The sequence below is a fragment of the Neoarthrinium moseri genome (assembly GCF_022829205.1).
Source record: "Neoarthrinium moseri strain CBS 164.80 chromosome Unknown scaffold27_Wmoseri_CBS_16480, whole genome shotgun sequence".
Lineage (NCBI taxonomy): Eukaryota > Fungi > Ascomycota > Sordariomycetes > Amphisphaeriales > Apiosporaceae > Neoarthrinium > Neoarthrinium moseri.
Window position 1 is genome coordinate 302,897 of NW_026055141.1, and position 19,582 is coordinate 322,478.

At 54.0% G+C, this 19,582-nt stretch overlaps 6 protein-coding genes across 6 annotated transcripts; 4 read left to right on the plus strand and 2 right to left on the minus strand.

Moving 5' to 3' along the window:
* Positions 1-515: 515 nt before the first annotated feature.
* On the plus strand, positions 516-2,375 carry JN550_007252 (uncharacterized protein; the record flags this gene model as incomplete). Its single annotated transcript, XM_049319082.1, has 2 exons — positions 516-1,180; positions 1,241-2,375. 2 exons carry the CDS (start codon positions 516-518, stop codon positions 2,373-2,375), a joined length of 1,800 nt encoding a protein of 599 aa, XP_049170826.1.
* Positions 2,376-3,224: 849 nt separating this feature from the next.
* On the minus strand, positions 3,225-4,019 carry JN550_007253 (uncharacterized protein; the record flags this gene model as incomplete). The annotated part of the gene is made up of 3 exons (XM_049319083.1): positions 3,225-3,308; positions 3,377-3,570; positions 3,788-4,019. 3 exons carry the CDS (start codon positions 4,017-4,019, stop codon positions 3,225-3,227), a joined length of 510 nt encoding a protein of 169 aa, XP_049170827.1.
* A 1,077-nt stretch (positions 4,020-5,096) lies between these two features.
* JN550_007254 (uncharacterized protein) lies at positions 5,097-6,950 on the plus strand (the record flags this gene model as incomplete). The annotated part of the gene is made up of 1 exon (XM_049319084.1): positions 5,097-6,950. The coding sequence occupies one exon, from the start codon at positions 5,097-5,099 to the stop codon at positions 6,948-6,950; it is 1,854 nt and encodes a 617-aa protein (XP_049170828.1).
* A 1,035-nt stretch (positions 6,951-7,985) lies between these two features.
* Positions 7,986-14,747, plus strand: JN550_007255 (uncharacterized protein; the record flags this gene model as incomplete). Its single annotated transcript, XM_049319085.1, has 6 exons — positions 7,986-12,588; positions 12,643-12,821; positions 12,871-13,041; positions 13,089-13,223; positions 13,272-13,449; positions 13,504-14,747. The coding sequence occupies 6 exons, from the start codon at positions 7,986-7,988 to the stop codon at positions 14,745-14,747; spliced, it is 6,510 nt and encodes a 2,169-aa protein (XP_049170829.1).
* A 1,143-nt stretch (positions 14,748-15,890) lies between these two features.
* JN550_007256 (uncharacterized protein) lies at positions 15,891-16,799 on the plus strand (the record flags this gene model as incomplete). Its single annotated transcript, XM_049319086.1, has 1 exon — positions 15,891-16,799. The coding sequence occupies one exon, from the start codon at positions 15,891-15,893 to the stop codon at positions 16,797-16,799; it is 909 nt and encodes a 302-aa protein (XP_049170830.1).
* Positions 16,800-17,619: 820 nt separating this feature from the next.
* JN550_007257 (uncharacterized protein) lies at positions 17,620-19,582 on the minus strand (the record flags this gene model as incomplete). Its single annotated transcript, XM_049319087.1, has 2 exons — positions 17,620-19,084; positions 19,146-19,582. The coding sequence occupies 2 exons, from the start codon at positions 19,580-19,582 to the stop codon at positions 17,620-17,622; spliced, it is 1,902 nt and encodes a 633-aa protein (XP_049170831.1).

The window sequence follows — 19,582 nt, forward strand, 5'->3', positions numbered from 1 at the left end:
GACTAGCTGGGCCTTGCACAGAAAACGGTGTCTCGGTGGACGCAACTATATTGAACACAAGAGACTCTGCACAAGTGCTTCGTGTGTGTAATTGCTCTAGGATACCCTCTGGTGTCCAGGTTTGGGCGTATTGAGCGGGCTGGGTGCCGTTGTCCTGCCCCGCCTTCAGGCTGTCTAAGCTGGCTACAGGCGGCCGAGTCTGGCTGGCTACCCCAAGTAACCTCTGACGCATCCCTCCTTAGACCCTCACGAAGACCATCCGATCAGGGAGAAGCCGGCTACTGCGAAACCACCCATCGTAACATAGACGGTCCCTCGGAGACTGCTCTACATATCCGTACACCTCGACATTCTTGAAGACCAGCAGGCAAGACATTCGTAGTGCCGCCGAGCGTCCCGAGTTGTTGTGTCCCCTCACACCTGTCCAAGCAGGCCACCAGAGCCACTGTGCAGCGTGCCCCTACTCACGATATATCTGCCTGTGACTGGGACAAGACGTCTCGGGAGCCGACAGCATGTTTCCGGCAGTAAGGCGGCCTCGTGCCCATTCTTTGGTGGTCGCCCCGTTGTGTAGCCCTCGCCGCCGTGCCTTCTCCGCATCGACCGTAGCCCGAACAGCGCCCCGTCGCACACGAGACCTTTCCTCGAGCTTCTCGAACACCTACGACCCGGACGAGGAAGGCAGAGGGCCCATGTTCAACAAAAGCTCGTTCGGCGTGCCCAAGTTCTATCCCAGGGATCTCAAGAAGCGGGTCGATGAGTACGTCGTTGGCCAAGACCGAGCCAAGAAGACGATATCGGCCGTCATCTTCAACCACTACCAGAACATACGGAGGAGACACCACCAGGAGGAGCAGGACCATAAGCGCGAGGAGAAGATACTGCGGCGGAACGAGGCCCGCGAGAGGAATGCGCGCGAGAAAGATCCGGTACACCCTGTCGAAGGTTCGCTGTTCCACGATCCCATACGGCAGAGATTCGCCGCTGACGAGTACCCCGAAGACGAATTTCCCGGCCACAACGAGTCCGTCAAACACACACACTCCATATGGCAGCATAGGGAGCAGGAGGACGACTTTTATATTCCAGAGGACACGAGCCGGCCCCAACCCGTCAAGATCGATAAGAGCAACTTGTTGCTCATTGGCCCTACGGGTGTAGGGAAGACTTATATATTAGAGTAGGTTCGCACGTTCATGAGGGTCTTGGTATAGACCAAAGAGGCTTACACGTGTTACAGAACGCTGAGCAAAAAGATCAATGCTCCTTTTACTATATGCGACTGCAACTCCTTTACACAAGCGGGCTATATCGGCCAAGACGTTGAAACCTGTATCGAGCGCCTATTAATCGAAGCGAATTACGATATTAGAGCGACGGAGCACGGTATAGTCGTGTTGGATGAATTCGACAAGATTGCCAAGCGTGAAACTATGAATGGCAGGGACGTCGGTGGCGAAGGTGTACAGCAAGCTCTGCTCAAGTTGGTTGAAGGGACCAAGGTGACGGTGAACGTGAAAGACAACCGGTCTGCCGCATCTTCGCGCTCCGCCAGCCCTATAACGACCAACTACTCCGGCCCGGGCTCTACGTCCTCGAGCTCAGGCCCGCAAGCCCAGCCTCCGCCCTCCGGCAAGGTAGATCAGTATACCATAGACACGAGCAACATTCTGTTCGTCTTCTGCGGTGCATTTGTCGGTTTGGATAAGGTAGTCCTGAACCGCGTATCCAAACCCTCCATGGGCTTCGGTTCTGAGCTTCGCAGCCGTACCAATGACTCCAAGAACCGCCCTGATCTCCCACTTGACCTTTTCAAACACCTGCCTCACCGCCCGCCCAATGCCGCAGACGCTTCTGCTCTTACCGCCCTCGACCTCACCACCCCCGAGGATCTCCAGGGCTTTGGGTTCATCCCCGAGCTCATCGGCCGCATCCACAACATCGTGGCCCTGGCGCCCCTGAGCCAGAACGACCTGCTCCGGATCCTGACGGAGCCGCGGAACAGTCTCGTGGCGCAGTACACGGCCCTGTTCGAGACGTACCCGTCGTCCCTGGCCTTCACGCAGAAGGCGCTGCGCGCCGTGGCCGAGCGCGCCGAGAAGGCGCAGACGGGCGCCCGCGGCCTCAAGATGGAGATGGAGCGCGTGCTGGCCGAGGCCATGTTCGACGCCCCCATGCCGTACGTGCTCGTCACGGAGAAGGCCGTCCGCGGGCTCGAGAAGGTCGGCTACTGGGGCAAGGACGGCCGCCTCGAGGTCGAGCGCCGCATCCGCGACGAGGACGGCGCCCTGCCCGGCGAGGACGCCCACGCGAGGGAGGTCGTCCACAGTTCCAGCTTCGAGGAGTACAGGCAGGCGGGTGAAAGTGGTGCTTAAGCTTGGAAGGAGATGTGCCGCCTAGCCATTATGTGATGATGGTGGTGGTGGCCTTTCCAGTTGTTTCTTTCTCATGGGCGGCGTTGTGGACTGATTTAGCATGCAAAGGGAGACCGGCCCATCTTGTGAGGCGTTTGGGAGTACTCTTTCCGTGGACGAATTATGACGGGTTGGATCTAGGCAGGTCTGTACATAATCGGAGCTAGGTGCTACTGATACATATTATATCAATTCACACTGAGGCCTCATAGTGATAATATCAAAACTGCGGCGGGTCTGTAGGTGGACATTGGTTTCCAGGTCGTGCCGATCCTAGAGCTCTGGTACATGTACACTGATAGGCAGCAGCTCTCAGGTGAACTACGGGCTTCGTCAACGTTCCTGGGCATCTTGGATGACCCGTCTCACGAAGAACATTGGGGGTCGTGTTGCAATGGAAGACGAGACAGTAATGCAGAACACTCGGGTAGGCACAGAAAGTTTTCAGAACGATATGCGATTTTCCCACTGGTACATATTTACAACTGATCACCAGCACACACCCCTTCGCCCCCTCGGATCTTGCGGATCTGTACAACCCCTCCCTAAACTCGCTAAGACGACGATGTCCACGGCCGCTGTCAAATGGATACTTCTTGCTGTTCCCAGATAGCCAACCAATCTAAGGTTCTTTCTCGGTCCGGTGCGTTTTTTTGGTACATGGAGAGGCCGCGTCTTGCCCTGCCTTTTCGCTCTCGAGCCTTTCTTCTTTCTAATGACAAAGGGAATGACGGAGTATTTATGGTTTTTATTGATGGCATCATTAGTAGAGTAGCAGCAGCTATGGACACAGAAGCAGCAGTGGCATGCTTAGTGCTTGGGCGGCGACTGGACCATACCCTTGCCCTCGTAGCCGGGGGACGAGATACCGGTGAAGGGCTCTGCGTTTTGGGCCTGCAGAGGGAGGTCAGTACATCGGCGGTGCAGGGCCGGAGGCTCCTCGAGAGCCGGCAGTCACGTACCTTGACGAACTCGTTCGAGGCCTCCTGGTACTCCTTGGTCATGGTAGAGGGAGGAGGCTTGGCGAACATGCGCATGGTAGCGAAGATGACGAACGAGGTGGCGACACCAATGAAAGTGTAGAGAGCGACCTTGCGGCCCTCATCAGGGGGGCTGGCAGCACGGGGACCGTGAGCACCGAAGGCGATCCAGTATGCTGTGATGATATCGTGTCAGTGTCAGCTCTAATGTGTGGATCGATATCCGAGGTCTATTCCAAGCGAGTGCAGTGTCCGGACCATGCTATGCCACGCAATTGAACACGATGAGAGCTTCTCAGGCTGGCGTCGGCCGCGTGGCAAGCAGATGCGAGGCCGGTTGCAGCTCCGTTCCCCCTCAATTGATGCGGAATTGGTGGGTTTCTCGTCACGTACCGGCCTTCTTCTCCTGAAGGGTCAGGTCGGCCCAGTTCTCCTTCATGCGGTCCCGCAGAGCCATCCAGAGCTCGGCCTGCTCGGTGCTGGGCATGCCCTCCCATCGCTTCTCGATGTTGGCCAGGGTCGGGTTCGAGATGGCGTGGGTGGAGGCGGCGGCCCTCTGGACGACGGCGAGACGGGCGGAGGGGGCGGCGGCGCGGGAGGCGCGCAGGAGCGAGGTTCGCATCATCTTGGGCGGGGGGGTCGCGACACGGCGGGCGAAGACAAAGTGAGAGTGGAGATGGGTCCGATGGGGGGCGGGACAGTCGCGGGCGGTGGTGTTTCGAGGGCGACGGCGACGGGCGACGGTGGGTGTTGTGATGGAGGATCGAATTGGAGGCTCGGGAGTCGGTTGCGTTTTTTTGGTTCGTTCGATGTGTCAGGCCATTTGGCTGAGCTCGGAATGGATCGAGCTCGTACTCCGTTTCTGGGTCTTCCCGGACAGCCGGGTGCCTCAGGCAGCCATTTGCCCTAAGGCGTCCCTGGGGGCCTGGGCGTCCGCCAATTGAGCTCAGTCAATTGACGTCGGCGAAAAACTCTAGGGGGAGAGCCCGGTCGCCCCACACTGAACTAAGCCGTCTGTCCGGGTCAGGGTGACCGCTAACCAGGTTGCGGCAACCCTGTCACATCCGCGTTCACGTTCCATGCCTCCAGATAAGCACATTGCGTGTTGAAGAAAGCTCTCCAAGTTATTGGCCAGCTTGAGATCCGTCTCGATCGAGCTGCTGAAAGTACAATGGGGAGATCTGTAGTTCTGATTCTACACTCACATCATCTGTCAAGGGCCAAACCCTTCCAAATCAAGGTAACTGCAATTTGTTGGCCAAGCTCTCTGTAGGAAGCATCATTGCATCTGGCATGCGGGCTTCACAGCTGTATCTTGTTTATAGATTAGTAAAGGTCTGTTCGGGTAATGAGCAGTGTCCATGCCATCCTATAGTCTGGTTTACAGCACAAGAAGAACAGAAGTTCGTCGAGTCCCGCCTGGCTTATGGTTTCCATGGTTAAGCTTAGTTCACTACACGAATTGAAGACGCTATTCAGCACCATCAGTCCAATTGAGCGCAGAATATTACAGCTGGCAACAGTCTTTCATCATATATTTGGTCGGTTCTTTGGGATTGCTATATAACATGTGACTTCTCGGTTGCGCGGGAGAGCTGTAAGGTGAAAAGCAGGGTTATCACGTGATGGCGCGTATCTGCTATCTTCTCCTAGTCGCGTCGGGGTTCGTGCCTCGCTTGTCAGTCGTTCTGCACAAAGCATCATGAGGCGCTCAACACGTCTGGTAAGGCAGTCGAGTGAAACATTCTCATCTCGTTCTCCCGTGAAATCGGAAAGCCCTGAGGAGCCTACACAGTCGATACCGAAAATACGGAAAAAGGGAATCACCTCGGCGTCCAACAGTGACGCGTATGAGAGCAGTACAGACCAGGAGATCAAGCCTACGACGAAAAAGAGAAAAACATCGCATCCTGCCAAACGCAGCAATGGAAATGCAGCGGCCTTGAGTCACCTCTTTGCCGATGGATTGGTGTCACCCAATAGCCCTCTGCCGTGTACCCTTCCACGGCGTCAACATTCATTAACGTACCATCGGCCTTTGCTCCTAGATCAAGCAACAGGTAGAGCTTCGCTCTTGACATGGTTCGACTCCGTCACAGAGACGCGGGGCATGCCCTGGCGCAAGCCATGGATCGACCCGGCCTCAGTCTCTTCTCCTGCAGAGCTGCGCTCAATGCTGGAGCGACGCGCTTACGAGGTCTGGATCAGCGAGATTATGCTTCAACAGACAAGGGTTGCTGTTGTTATTGACTACTGGAACCGCTGGATGGCAAAGTGGCCCACGATACACGAGCTGGCTGCAGCCGACCCGGAAGATGTACTGGCCATGTGGCGTGGCCTTGGGTATTATAGTCGAGCAACGCGGATACACGAGGCTGCCAAGCTGGTCTGTGGCGATCCGAGCCTCCAAGGTCTCCTTCCGCAAGACGTCGTTGAGCTCGAGCGTAAGGTTCCCGGGGTCGGCAGATACACAGCAGGCGCCATCTCGGCGATCGTATTCGGCCGGGCTGCACCCATGGTCGACGGCAATGTCTTGAGGGTTTTGAGTCGGCAACTAGGTGTGCTTGGAGACGTGAAGGCGGATAAGAAAGTCATTGATGCTTTATGGGCTGCTGCTGATGCCCTAGTCAAAGCTGTGGCAAAAGATGTCGGCGAGTCTGACGAGGGAGGAGATTTCCAGGAGAGCAATCGCCCAGGTCGTTGGGGCCAGGCTCTAATGGAGCTGGGCAGTACGGTCTGCACCCCAAAGCCGAACTGCGGCACCTGCCCGATCACGGCGACTTGCCGGGCTTATGCGGAAGGTTTGGAGTTTTCCAGTAAGAAGGGAATGCCTACGGAAGACAGCAGCATCGTCGATATCGAAGATTCGTGCTCTCTTTGCAAATCTTACGAAGAGCACGCAGTTCAAGACGAGGAGGACGAGAAGATAGTTGCCAAACTATCATCCAAGAAATCATCTGCGGGCGGCAACAAGAAGCAAGCCTCTCTGCAGTCATTCTTCTTCGCGCAGTCTCAGTCGAAGAAGCCTAACAAGAAAGCGACTTCGTCATCCGAACCCGACGCCACAGTTCTTGAGGTCATCGTGAACCACGCTCGCAAGTTTCCGGTCAAGGTCATTAAGAAGGCAGTGCGTGAAGAAGAGACCATCGTCTGTGCAATCCGCCGAAAGGGGGACAGTCAGTTTTTGATCCAGAGGCGTCCTGAAAAGGGGCTCTTGGCAGGTCTATGGGAGTTTCCTTCCTACATCTTGCCAGATACAAACGACTCGACGGCCAAGGCCCGCAAGGGAGAAGCTGCAAAATTCGTGAAGGGCTTGCTAGAGAGCGAAAAGGGTCTGAAGCACGTTGGAGAGCTGGGCAGTGTGCCATGGCTCTTCTCTCACCTGCGCCTCACAACGCATGTTCACCTTTTTGAGCTGGATGATCGAGGGAATTCGGGCGCGCCGAGCAATGGAGCAATGGGCCGAAAAAGTCGGTGGAGTGGCGATGTGGATGCGGAGTCTATGGGCACGGGTATGAGGAAGTGTTGGACTTTGGTCAAGGAGAGCACTGAGTAGGAACAGAGGCTCTGGTTATAAAAGAGGACTTGAGGCACACTAGAGATGAAGAATAGACAGTCTGAGAGGTGCTTCTCCAGTAGTATATGCTCTGCCAGCCCGAGCAGGCTTGGTAGACATGTCAAGAACCATACGCGATCAGCTCTTATTTTCCGCTCTATACAATTCCTTCTTCATATACCTGACCCCTGTTCTAATGATACCGGTGCAGTGAGTAGACAACAAATGGCTTCTCGGTTTGCTCAGTCTAAGCTCATCTTCTGACGTGCAAGCGCTGCTTCTCAGCGGCCGCGGGTCCACACAGCCAGTGGTTGACAGCTTTCATAGCGGCATTGGGCTATTTATACATCTCTAGGTAGACCCAGTCCAGTCCAACAGTCAACGTGTGAGACTGGTGTGCCACATACAGGCCATCAGGGCTTGGACGCTGGTGCCTGTGGTTCCGGCTCCTTCTTGGCGGCAGCCTGAGCAGTACCCCTTGCGAGTGCTTGTCTTGCAGGGTGGTGAGCGTTAATCACTAAGGTCTACAAATTGATCCATAACTTACTCGTCCCTTCTCCTCTGCTCGTCCTCTAATGCTGGTTTGAAGACGTACTGGGCGTTGAAGATGCCGAAGCCAACGGCCAACACAAGGGGCACGGCGGTACGCATGAAACTCATCTTGACAACTCAACCCGGCTGAGAATATCTCAGAAAGTTCCTACTGCCTCATGAGGAAGCGAGCTCTGGGTTCGAAGCACACGTTTGTAGTATAGCGAATCGAGCGAGTTGTTGGCTGTAGTGGCATCTTATGCACGTCAGTAGGAGTAAGTAGTCCGCTTGTCGGGTACATGCTGCACTTTTCCCGCTAGCGAAGCAGGGTGCCCGCCCCACTGCCGAAAGGCGTGGGAACCACTTTAAGCAGTCAACCACAACGCGTCTCCCATAAGCTGCAAACGCGTCTCGTCAACGTCACTCGAACGAAAAACACCCACTACGAATAATGATCCGCCATTTCCCCCGATAAGTCAAGGCGAGACATGTATCTCCGGCTCAATGGCGAAATGGAGGGAACTTGGCGAGGTTCCAGACTCGGACGACGAAAGCCTGCTCGATAGCGACGAATCGCAGCCACAGCTTCCACCACCGCTTCCTCAAAACGATGCGAGCGCCCTGGTTGAAGAACCGTCGACTCAAGATCCCACAATCTGGGATATACCCATCTCGTCCCAAGATCATGAAGAACCTGCGCTGCCGGTTGCGAGAACAAACATCGAAATCCACATTCGGGCGAGACCTATATCGCAGGAACCCGAATCTTCGCCATTGTCTTCGATCGCGGATCCAATCGAAGAAGGTGCGACCACTCCTTGTCCAAGCCAACACAATGAATCGAATGGGGTGGATCAGGGAGAAGTGCATATCTCACGCAATACGACGCCCGAGGTTCTACAGAGTAGGCCGGCTCTCACTGCCGAGCCAAGTGCCAAGCAAATCAACATCGTGGAAGAGGATCAAGATGTGGCACGAGAAGAGTCTTTGCGGTTGAACCGCTCCTTGCGGCCGCGGAAACCCATTCAGGAGCATCCTTACCTGCTGGAGAATGCCCAGTACAGTCATATGTTCAAGTCACACGGCGTTCGGCCTGTGAGACTTCCTGCTTACGAAGAGAGGCGACGAGCCTTAGAGGAAGACTCGCAGGAGCAGGACTACGAGGAAGACAGTCAGCTGACCAACGGATATGGACAAGAAGAGGAGCTCGTTGGAAGTCAAGAAAGTCGACGGAGACGCTCTTTAGACAACGGGCGCGACGAATTGGCCCTGTCATCTCCCTCAAGGCCGTCTCCATCTCCTCCACGGCCGACGACATCCCATGAACTTCTAGGAAGCTCACAGAATGATGACGATCTTCCATCCTTAAATGATATCTTCAGACAACGGGCGAAAGGGAGACCAAGGACTTATGCCAAGCGGAGAGGGTCTCCCAAACAGTCTTCTAGTGGCAAGAGAATTAGACAATATCGACCTATCATCGTCGATGAACCAAGTTCTCCACCATTCACTGCAGCCAACATTTTCGATATCCCCCCATCTCCGCCGCAGACAAGCCCCGCGTTTATTTCTCACACTCCAGCGACAAATGTTGCCTTCACTCGACCTGGGGTCGTGTCCCTGACGCCCAAACCTAGTAGCATAAGTACCTCTAGGAATCAAACGCCGGTACCTGCAAAACAAGCTATTGCTACCGTGGACCTAACAGACATACTCGACCAAGACTCATCTGGTCCAGAGAATGACTTGACAGGAGACATGAGCGACCCTGAACCAAATCACCCAGAACGGTCTGCTACTAGTAGTCCTGAGCCAGACCTGGTCTTCCGACGGAGGATCAAAGGCGTGCTTCCTGCTTCCTGGATTCGCCTTGACCAACAAGTCTCGCGCGACAAAGTCCCCAAGCCTCTCACACGACGGAGTCCAGAACTGTCCCCGGAAAAGGTCCACCGGAAAGGGGTTGCTCAGCGGCGCCAGATATCCCCTCGATCCAATAACTCCAAACCCTTCTTCTTCGACGATGATTCAGATGACGATTTTACGACTTTACGAAATGATGACATTGAGGATGCTTTAGAAACCACGGAGTTTCCGATTTTTGAAGACGATGCAGGATCTGTGATTGAAGAGGATCATATTGATCAGATGCTTCCTGGGAAAAAGAGAGCAGAACCTTCTGTCGATGGCTTGCCACGTCCAACGAAGAGGAGAAAAACACAGACCACTTTTAAAGGTCATCCGGTCGAACGAAAACGGCAGCAAAAACTGACCGGGATGGTGAATCATTCTAAGAGTACGACTCATACGGGTAGTTCAAGCAGCAAACTGGCCCGGCACACGTCGTCTATTCCTCAACGAGGTGCAGCCTCCCAACGGGCTTCACCGCCGAGGTTGAGCATATTGGACGTTTTGGAACCAAATGCTCCTTCGTTTGTCAGGATAGCAGCCCGCACGGCTAGCCGAAGACGAAATAAAGGAAGATCAAGTCCATCCGGGAAGCATATTAGCCTCGGGACTCGCCAGGATAACATCGATGCCCTCAGTGTGCTGCGAAATTGGAGGGGAGGCAAAATACAATCTCGATCGCTGACAACGTCCTCGGAATGGCCACGATCTACCAATTCACGGCCATTGCAACCAATCGCTGACAACAAGGCGGTGCGGTCTTCAAACTTGGACAAAGGAGTTGGGAGCTGTGGATCTGCCCCGGTCAAGCGATTCTCAAAATCGCGAAAGTTGGTGAAGCAGATGAGTATCGACAAGTTTGTAGATACTCGACCCATTTATCCTGCATCCGTCACTGCAAGCCTCCCTGATGAAGTTGGTATTGCGATGCCTCAGCCCATTAGGCGCATTCTAGGTCGGTCAAAAACTCACGGCACCACCTCGAGACCAGCACAGCTCGAGACGGCCGGCGATGAGCAGGTTCATCGACAAGCTTTCCACTCTCGGAAGAGGGTTCTAGATGCTCTCTATCGCAAATCACGCAAGGCGGCCCCTTCAGCGCCAGACACCCGCTTAGCACAGGTGTTTCGTGGCCAATTGCTGGAGCCTGGTTTGCCACTCGCAGCGGAGGAACCATCTACAAATTCACAAGAGACGTGTCTGTCACCACCTCCGGAGACGCGGCGTAGATTTCGAAAGCTTCTGCGACCTAGGCATATCGATATTGCTGCACCGCAATACGCACATGCAAATGATCCTTTGCCGGTGGAACATGTCCCCATATCAGAGGCAGTAGCGATTACAGAAGCCAGCGCAAGCAAGCTCCAGGGTCTGGGGCCGTATGGCTCTCATTATACCCAACATTTCGAAGTCTTCCCACTAGATTCTGGGGTATTCTTCCGCAAGGACACTCTCCTAGGAAGTGGTAGACTGGCTAAATCATTGGACGAAGACTGCCTTGGGGGGTTTTCGCAATCCCGCGGCAGCTGTACATTTCAGCTCGACGACAGAGCTTTATGTTGGAGTCAATGGGATGCTCAAACTTCCTCGGAGTTTGGAGTCTTGTATGACTGGGTCGCCGATACACTGCAGCCTGAACTCAGCATTGTTCAGATTGACTCTGGTTCTGCCGCCGCCTCAACCGCGACCCAGGCAGCAGATTTCAGCTTGAGATACTTGCAAGAGGTCGTTTCTTTTCCTAACCATGAAACCGCGAGACACTTCGTCAGTAGGATCCTAGAAACTATGACAGGCTTCCTGGACCGCCTGGGAGCTCTGGTCACACAGCAAAACACGGATGTACGGCAGGCTGCCGAAGTATCGACGCGGTGTATGCTAACGGTGTTGCAAACGTTGCGGGTGTGTGAAAAGCTTGGTTTCACCGAGTCTTTGCAACTTGAAGAACTCTTGAAAAGGACTGCTGCGCAAACAGCTCGGATTTTGCTCCGGGCTGATCTGCTGAACATACTGGACTTCTTCAGCCAGCTCCAGAGTTCTTACGTACGAGATCGCGGCATTGGGGACGAGCAATATCTCATCGCTGGATGGGTGGTCATGATGAGAGTCCTTCAAGAATCTCGCATACCACGTGCTGGCTTTTGGGATGTTGTCTCTCCTATCCTACTGGAGGCTGTGCCTGGATCTGTGGTGGATGCACAGGTAATGGAACGACTCTGGCACACCATGTTTGCTTTGCTCCCACTTGCCGAGTTCGATAACGCTGGCGTCGTAACTTCCGGACTTCGTCACAGTATCCCGCTGGAAGGCTGGAATCTGCCACAGAAACTACTGGGTCGCGTTTTTGACACATACAAGGCCAACCAGCGACAGTCGCCAAGCTTCAACGACTACTGCCGGGCGCTTGTCAGCCGATGCCATTACCTCGTGGAGCAATGGGGATGGCGGAAGTGCAGTGGGATCATTGGCACCATATTTGACTTCTTCGCCTCCCAGAATCTTTCTCATCTTCGTAATGAGGAAGTGTACAAATCACCACAATTTCTTGAAGATCTTGCCGGCACACCCTCGTTGGTCGTTCAATCTGAAGATCGATGCTTTCATATATTTCTCAAGCTTCTGGCATTGTCTATTCAGCGGCTCAGAAAATATGGACTGATCAAAGATCTCAAGAACCTAATAGCCCGTGTCCTTCCAAACCATGACCGTCAGTATCTAAAGGAGAGCGACGTCCATGAGCATGAGCTTGCCTCATTGAGGAACCATCATGACCTACTCTGCACACTCTTTTGGTGCTCTCCGCAACCTTTGCGACCTTCCGTGCAGCTTCTGGAGAAATTGGTGATTCCGGGGAGTTCTCATAAAGAGGCATGTCTGATCAATCTGCGGGCATGGAACCAGCTTGGCCGTTTCGTTGTTTTCTTGGGAGAAGACCGAGCTGCATGGAAGCCATTCGCTGATTGGCAGAACAACGTCTTCAAGCAAGTCCTCGATCAATATGCTTCAGTCGAATCCGATATTCAACAGCAATTTTTGAGAATGTCCAAGGAGTCCTCCAATGGCGTCAGTCCGGAGCTGATGAAACGCGTCGTCAACATGAACAAACAAGCCGCTACTGACGTCTTGCATTTCTCCCTCAAGGCTAATCTGGATGTCATGAGACATGCTTCATCTCTCGGGGCAGCTTCTTTCGTTCTCAACACTTGTATGTGGTCGACTTATTTAGGATTTGTAATTTGAATGTACTGATTTTAAACAGACCAACTCCACGAGGTCTTCTCTCGATTCTCATTTTCACCACCCAGTTTTGACTGGAGTACGCAGCGTGTGGCTGTTGAGATCCTCGGCCACTATCTTGACAGAATCGAGAAATTCTTCTATGAGTATGAGACGAACTCGGATTTACCAAATTCATGGCACGGTGAAGATGCAATAATGGTACGCGGATTTATATTCCACCGGGAGGCCAATAACTAATACGCCCTAGGTCCTTGATCGCCACGTTTCAGTGCCCTTTTGCTCCATGGCGCGGAATCTACTCGGTGAAGCCAGCGAGAGTTCTTCTGCGAGCATAACTGACGGAAAGGAAACGGGCCTGGAGAAAACGATGCATGCCTCAGGTCGGCTTGCGGCTTTGTTCCTGCGCCACAAAGTCACAGTAAGTACCAAGATATTTTTCGAATGAACTATAGCTGATTTTAGCAGCGCTTATCATCATTCTTCTCTCCCGGAAAGTATGGTTTGTTCTCGGGTCCTCAGGCAAAGCTCTCTTTGCACTCAAGGAAGTACATGAGCCTGTTCGCTTCGGTACTTGTCGAGAGAGGTGTTGCAGATTTTACAGTAAGTCACCAAATGTGGACAAAGATGACATCTTACTGATTGACGTAGGATATCAATTCTACACCTCTCGAATTCTATCTGTGCAGCATCACCAAACCATCGCAGAGTCTTGCGTATGAATATCGACTCGTAAGGGCATTGAAGCTGCAAGGCAATCCTTACCTCAAGGAGATCGCAGTCCACCGGGACAACCCTGATTATGAATTGAACAGGGACCTCTTCGACCGTGAGTTCGTGAAAACAAAAACCTTGCAATCATGTGTTCGCTAAACCCGTATAGGTACGTTGTCTTCGATGAGAAGAGCCATACGACATGAACAAAGTCTGCAACGGGAGGTTTCACAAGCCTTGCGCGCCGTCATGGACCAAATGAAACAGGACCTGAAGCTTCTGGTTAGCGAGCCAGCTGCGCATAAAGCCTTCATTCAATTTGTCCGAATGATAGTACCCTTGATCAAGAAGCATGATCTATGCCCTATTGACCCGTTCTTTTGCCAAATCAGCAAAGAGTATTCGCCATCAGCACAAGACCCGCGTCTACAGACGGCTGCAATACTTTCGTACGGGCTGAAGCTTGAAGATGAGGATAGAGGAGCCGTGCCACGATTATTCTACTTTCTCTATCCCAACTTCAAGCTAGCTCTGGCGAACGGCAAATTGTCAGATGAGCGAGATATCCTCCGAGAAGGCATGGAAAACAAGCACATTTTCTCATTTGTGCTCAGTCGGATGCTTCCAGCAATCATAAGAGCGGTGATGAAGGCACCAGAGGCATGGCTCATCCTTGATGTCTACGTCGAAGCGGTAGAGCGACTGCTCGATGGGGAATTAGATGGGCCTCCTGGCAAGCCCCTGAGGGGCGTTATCCACAGGAGTATCGGTCATGAGAGTATGGAAGACCTACTCGCTCTCCTCAAATTCGTGGGCGCCGCTGTGCAACACTATCAACGCTCCGAAGCCAATATCCGGCCGGAGCATCTTCAAAGCTTGACACTTTTGATCAAACTTTTGAATCAGTTCGGACCATCACTTGTTGCATACCTATGCACAGCTCGAAATTCAAAATCTCACATAGGGATGGCCATTAACAAGGAACTCGATGCGTTCACAGATTTCACGCGTGAGGCGGGCGAGTACCTATCTGAAGTGCTTTCATCCTCGGAAGGCGGTGAGGGAGCAACCCAGATAGACCTGGGGCGTCTTCTCGAGGGCATACAGTTTTACTATGCCGACCCTTCGACAAACAGAAATGAAAACGCCAATAGTTTTGCCCAGCATATGGTTGAAGACATACAAAAGAACTGGGTCAGCACCGGGGGTAGGATTTCGGTGAGAGGCCCTGCGCATACGCCCGGCGTATCAACACAGTCGGGGCAGGGCACTGCAATCCCCCCCTGGAATTGGGTACAGCTGGTCGCGCAGCTGAACGAACAGATTCAAGAGTGGAATCGTTCGTTCGATACATCTCCTGCCATGGTGTGGAACAGGCGACAGGCGGCTATGGATGAGACTTGGCTTTTCTAAAGCCCCGGCGCATGGAATGAGGGAAAGCAGCTTATAGCGCGTTATGATCATCAGAATCAAACAGGAGGTTTTGGAATCATCCAAAATACTTCTTCGTCAAACCTATAAAATGCGCAAAGATGCTTCTCCATCTGACCAAAGACGTGACCCTGTGATACCGGCCGGCTTTTCGGTTACTTGACGGTCGTTGAGTATCTCGCATAGCAGCACAGGCATAATCCCTGCAGCATGGTTTTAGCCCATCAATCAACAGCAACTGGCTCGCCAGAGAGTTTCGTGGAGAGTAGTCCTACGTCCCATCAGCAACCATCCATGCTCGACTTCTTAGAACGTGTATTGATCATCATGCTTGACTGTGTCCAAGCATCTGTTTCCCTCTTTCGACTGCTGAATACTTGAAAAGACCCCATCGTGCTGCAGCAGACCCATTCCAGGTATAAATATGATGTCATATTGTTACCCCACCAATGGTCGCGTATGACTCGGCCAAATGGTCGCATGTGGCTCGCAAACTGCGAGACAGAATCTCTATGGCATGCGACACAGAGGAGCCAAGTTGCAAGCAGAAGCCAACTGCTGGAATACCTGAGGCAGGCATATGTGCATGGTGCAGGAGTCAGGAGCCGTTTAAATAAAACCTGCTGCGCCTCCACGGGCCTTGTGTCCCCACGACCTCCAAGCTCCAACAGAGATCCAACAAAAGGCCCAAGTTTGAGACGGAAGCCTGGAGTCGCAACTTCACCGCTTGAGAGGCTTGCCTTGGGCTGTTTGCTCTGACTAATACTGAGTGAAGAGCCTCGGTGTCAGCCTTGAGACCTTTTGAAGCACAGTGGACGGCGAGAGCCTCAGCATCTTGCTTTCGCAAGCCGTCTTACATCTCCAACTTGCCCATTCTGGGTTACGGCTGGCGCCCACGCAGAGGCTGAGCTGCATCGCTTTACATCGGGATTCGTCCACACTTTTGCCGGCTTGCAAGCTTACTGGAACCTCATATACACAGCCCGACGAGCCGCCCGTCCTTTGGCTGGGGAAATTGCTATATAGCACCGCCTAGGCTACACTCTCGTCACTTTGTCGCGAGTCCTCGCGATCATCCACCCCACCCAGGAGGTCCTATACCCTTCGACGACTCCACCGGACGCCATGTCGCGCTACGAAGAACGTGGCCGCTCTCGCCACGAGCGGGACTACTCGCCAGACTATACCTACGCTGGGGGCAGCGCAGGCGCCTACCGGGTCCCCAGCCCCGGACACACGACCTACTACCCAACACCGAGCTCACATGCTCGGCTGGAATATGAGCCACAGACGCCGCTCTACCCTCCACCCCCAAATCACAATAGCCTCCAAGTCCCAGACTCCCGCGCGAGGCCACGCTCGTTGCCGCCTCCGGCGGAGTGGCGTGGGGGCCGCTCGAGAGGAGACAAGAGCCGGGACGACATCTCACGCGACCGCTCGCCCATCGCCCGGGCCCGGGACGCCCTCGGGAACACCTTCTCCGATAGTAACACGGGTCTAGGGGTCGGGATCCTGGGCGCACTGGTCGGCGGGCTCGCCGCCCATGAGGCGGCCGAGGCGACGTCACGGCACGGCAGCGGCAGCCACCACAGCAGCCACCACCACAGCGAGACGCAGCGGCGCAACCAGCTGCTGAGCACGGTGGTGGGCGCGGCCGTGGGCGGGCTCGGCGCCAACGCCGTCGAGAAGCGGCTGGAGATGAACCGCGAGCGCGACAAGGTCAAGCAGCAGAAGTGGGAGGAGAAGTGGGGCAAAGGCCCCGGCGGCAACCCGGCCGCCGACTACGTCGAGAAGCGCGAGGTCGTCATGCGCCCGCGGAGCAGCCGGCGGGACCGCGATTCTGGCGGCTGGGACGTCGAACCGGACTCCCCGCGCCGGTCGCGCGGCCGGGGCCTCGAGCGCGAGGTCGACCCCGATGCGCGCAGCTGGAAGGACGTGGAGGACTGGGTGTATGACGACCGCGATCGGGACCGGGACCGGGACCGGGATAGACACAGGGGTCGGAGGAGCGACGATGGGGGGTATCGATACTAGGAAAGACGTGAGTAGATGGGGGGCGTTCCTGTCTTGTACTATGGGATAGTGTGGGATTTCTTGCGGGACAGAGTTCCAGTCTCTTGACGAATGTTACGAGTTGAATGGGTCCATTGATCGAGCTATATATGTTAACTTTTCCTTCTGTCTCTTTGTATGAGAAGTATCTCAAGGGTATATAACTTTCGGAAGATTTTCCAAATGGCCTTCAACGCAGACAAGATTTATCGAGATATCTACCATCTTTATGCCAGTCTCCTTCCTGTGCACGCAACCTCATGGATAGCGCTTTGAAGTGAAACCCAGGGTCGCACTGGTACGGATGTGGTAAGTCCATTTCTAGTGATATACTTTCAAATAAGAAGGAACTCCACGAGGATCCGAACGACTTCCTACAACATAGTGATTTCTCAGATACTGGTGATCGCTTCCCAGAACGTTGTAACAATATTGAACTCTTCTGCGATGGGTGTTGTGTCTACTATACTTCTTCCATCTTGGGCTTGGCACGCCATGCTTGGCACTGTACAACGTTGATCTTATACTGCCAAAGTTAACCTCATCCCCACCCATGTCTCAGGTACTGTATCGACTATTGTATAAGCTCAAGACTAGTCTCACATATGGCCTCAGTTGTAGGTGGTGTTGAAATTTTTGTTTTGGGGGTATTAGCTTTAAGATTACTTGGGCGCGTTATACTAGCATATATATTTCCCATCCTGTAACACAAATCTGGATGTCATACACTGGTACCACGGTACCCCATGTTCTTTTCAATTTTGGAGCTTTAAGAAAATTTACATATGGACAGCAGCTCACGCTACGCTTGGCTTGTGTCCTTCTCACGGTCTGTCCGTGGAATGTTGGATAGGGCCGCGTGGTTCTGTGTCATGTCCACGCCATTGGCATCCCCATCGGTAGAATCATCCGCAGCAGGAGCTGCGCGGGGGGTGTTGCTGGTGGGTGCGAAGCTGCTCTTGGCTCTGATCTTCTCGCCGTATAGATAGAAGATGACTGGGATGGGGACCAGGAGCGCGGCCACACAGCCCAGCAGCGTCGAAGCCCACTGAATGCCCAGCCCGTTAAACATGTAAGTTGAGAAAAGGGGGAATCCGGCACCGCAAAGGGATCGAAGGAATGTGTTTCCAGCAATTGCGGAAGCGGCAAACATTAGGTAGGCGTCAACGAGATAGTTGAGTGCCTGCAGGAAGATGGCCATGAGACCGAAGCCAGACAGAATACCGGAGGCAGCGGGCACAATCCAGTGAATATCGGCCCGGTATCCGCTCCAGCCGAACCAGAAGATGCCGGCGGTGAAAGAAACTCCACCAGCAATAATGACGGGAAGACGCCACTCGGGAATGGGGACACCGTTGTTTGCGGCGAGCTTGCGCTGGTATCTTGGCTGATCCAGCAGAACGACCGTACCAGCCAGGAGCTGACCAAGGATCATGCCAAAGAATGCGAGACCCGATTGGCCCGAGTTGAAGTGGTGAACGCCCTGGAAAACAAAAGGATAGGCTGTCAAGAAGAGGTATAGCAAGCCATAGATAAAAGCCATGTAGACAGAGAGCAGCGTGACGATGGGCTCGAAGAACAGCAGTCGCATGGGTCGGGTGAAGTTCTTCTGGAGAAGCTCTTTGAAGTCGACCTCGATTTCCTCCTGCTTCGCGTGGATACCCCAGTTCTTGGTACGGCGTCGCAGCTCGGAGGCTTTTTCGATAAGAATGACTGGTGGATAGGTCTCTTCCAGGAAGATCAGGTCGAGGCCAAAAGCGACCCAGCCCATGATCGAGGTAATGTACATGGTCCATCGCCATCCGAGATATGATTGTGTGATAAAACCGCCAACAAACGGTGCAAGGAGTGGGCCAGTAAACACGGCCATGGAGAAAATGGTGATGGCAACTCCTCGGGTAGCGTTGTTAAACATGTCGGAGAAGACGGCGGCGACAACAGCCAGGGGGCAAGCGCCGAAGAAGCCGGCAAAGAAACGGCAGATCAAGAGGGTCTGCAGGTCCTTGGCCACCGCACATGCGATTGTGAAAACGGAGAAACCAAACATCGAGATCACAATGGGCAACCGTCGTCCCTTGAGCTCGGAAAGCGGTGCCCATAGCGTCGGTCCAAACGCGAAACCCAAGACATAGAGTGATACACCCAGAATGCCTACTTCGGTGCTAACGTTGAATTCGGCGGCGACAGATGCTGTGGCGGACGAGAAAATACTCGAGGTGAAGGCGGATGTCATTGTCGTATAACCAAGCATCGCAGCGGTAAGGAGCCTGATCGGCAAGTTAGCAACTGTAGCGAGGAACACGAGACACAAGACGCGGTAATGCTCACTTTTTCTTAGTAGGCCAGTTCTGGGCATGATAAGGGTCGTCGGGACCGTCGAACTCGACGACATACTCCTCCTGTTCCGGCAGAGGCGGGGGAAACGGCTTGCCGGCGCCGAAAGCTGGCAAGGGCTTCGCGGACTGGCGACTCCGGAGGCCTCGACCAATAGTCTCGCTGTGCTGGCTCCGGGCCGTGTGTATCCTGCTCAGCTCCGTGGGGTGTCTCTCGAGGTCGCGTTGTGTTGACACTCGGCTCATGCCAATGGTCCGCCTCGTGGCCCCGCCCTCGCTCGACGACGTCGAGACGGACGACGCAGTGACAACTCGCTCGACTTCATTGCTGGGCCGCCGATGCGGCTTAGACGAGTCCTCGGGGTGGTTTTGCCAGCGAGCATCCTCCTCGGCTCGCATGAGCTCCCGGTCGACCTCATCCATGTTTACCAT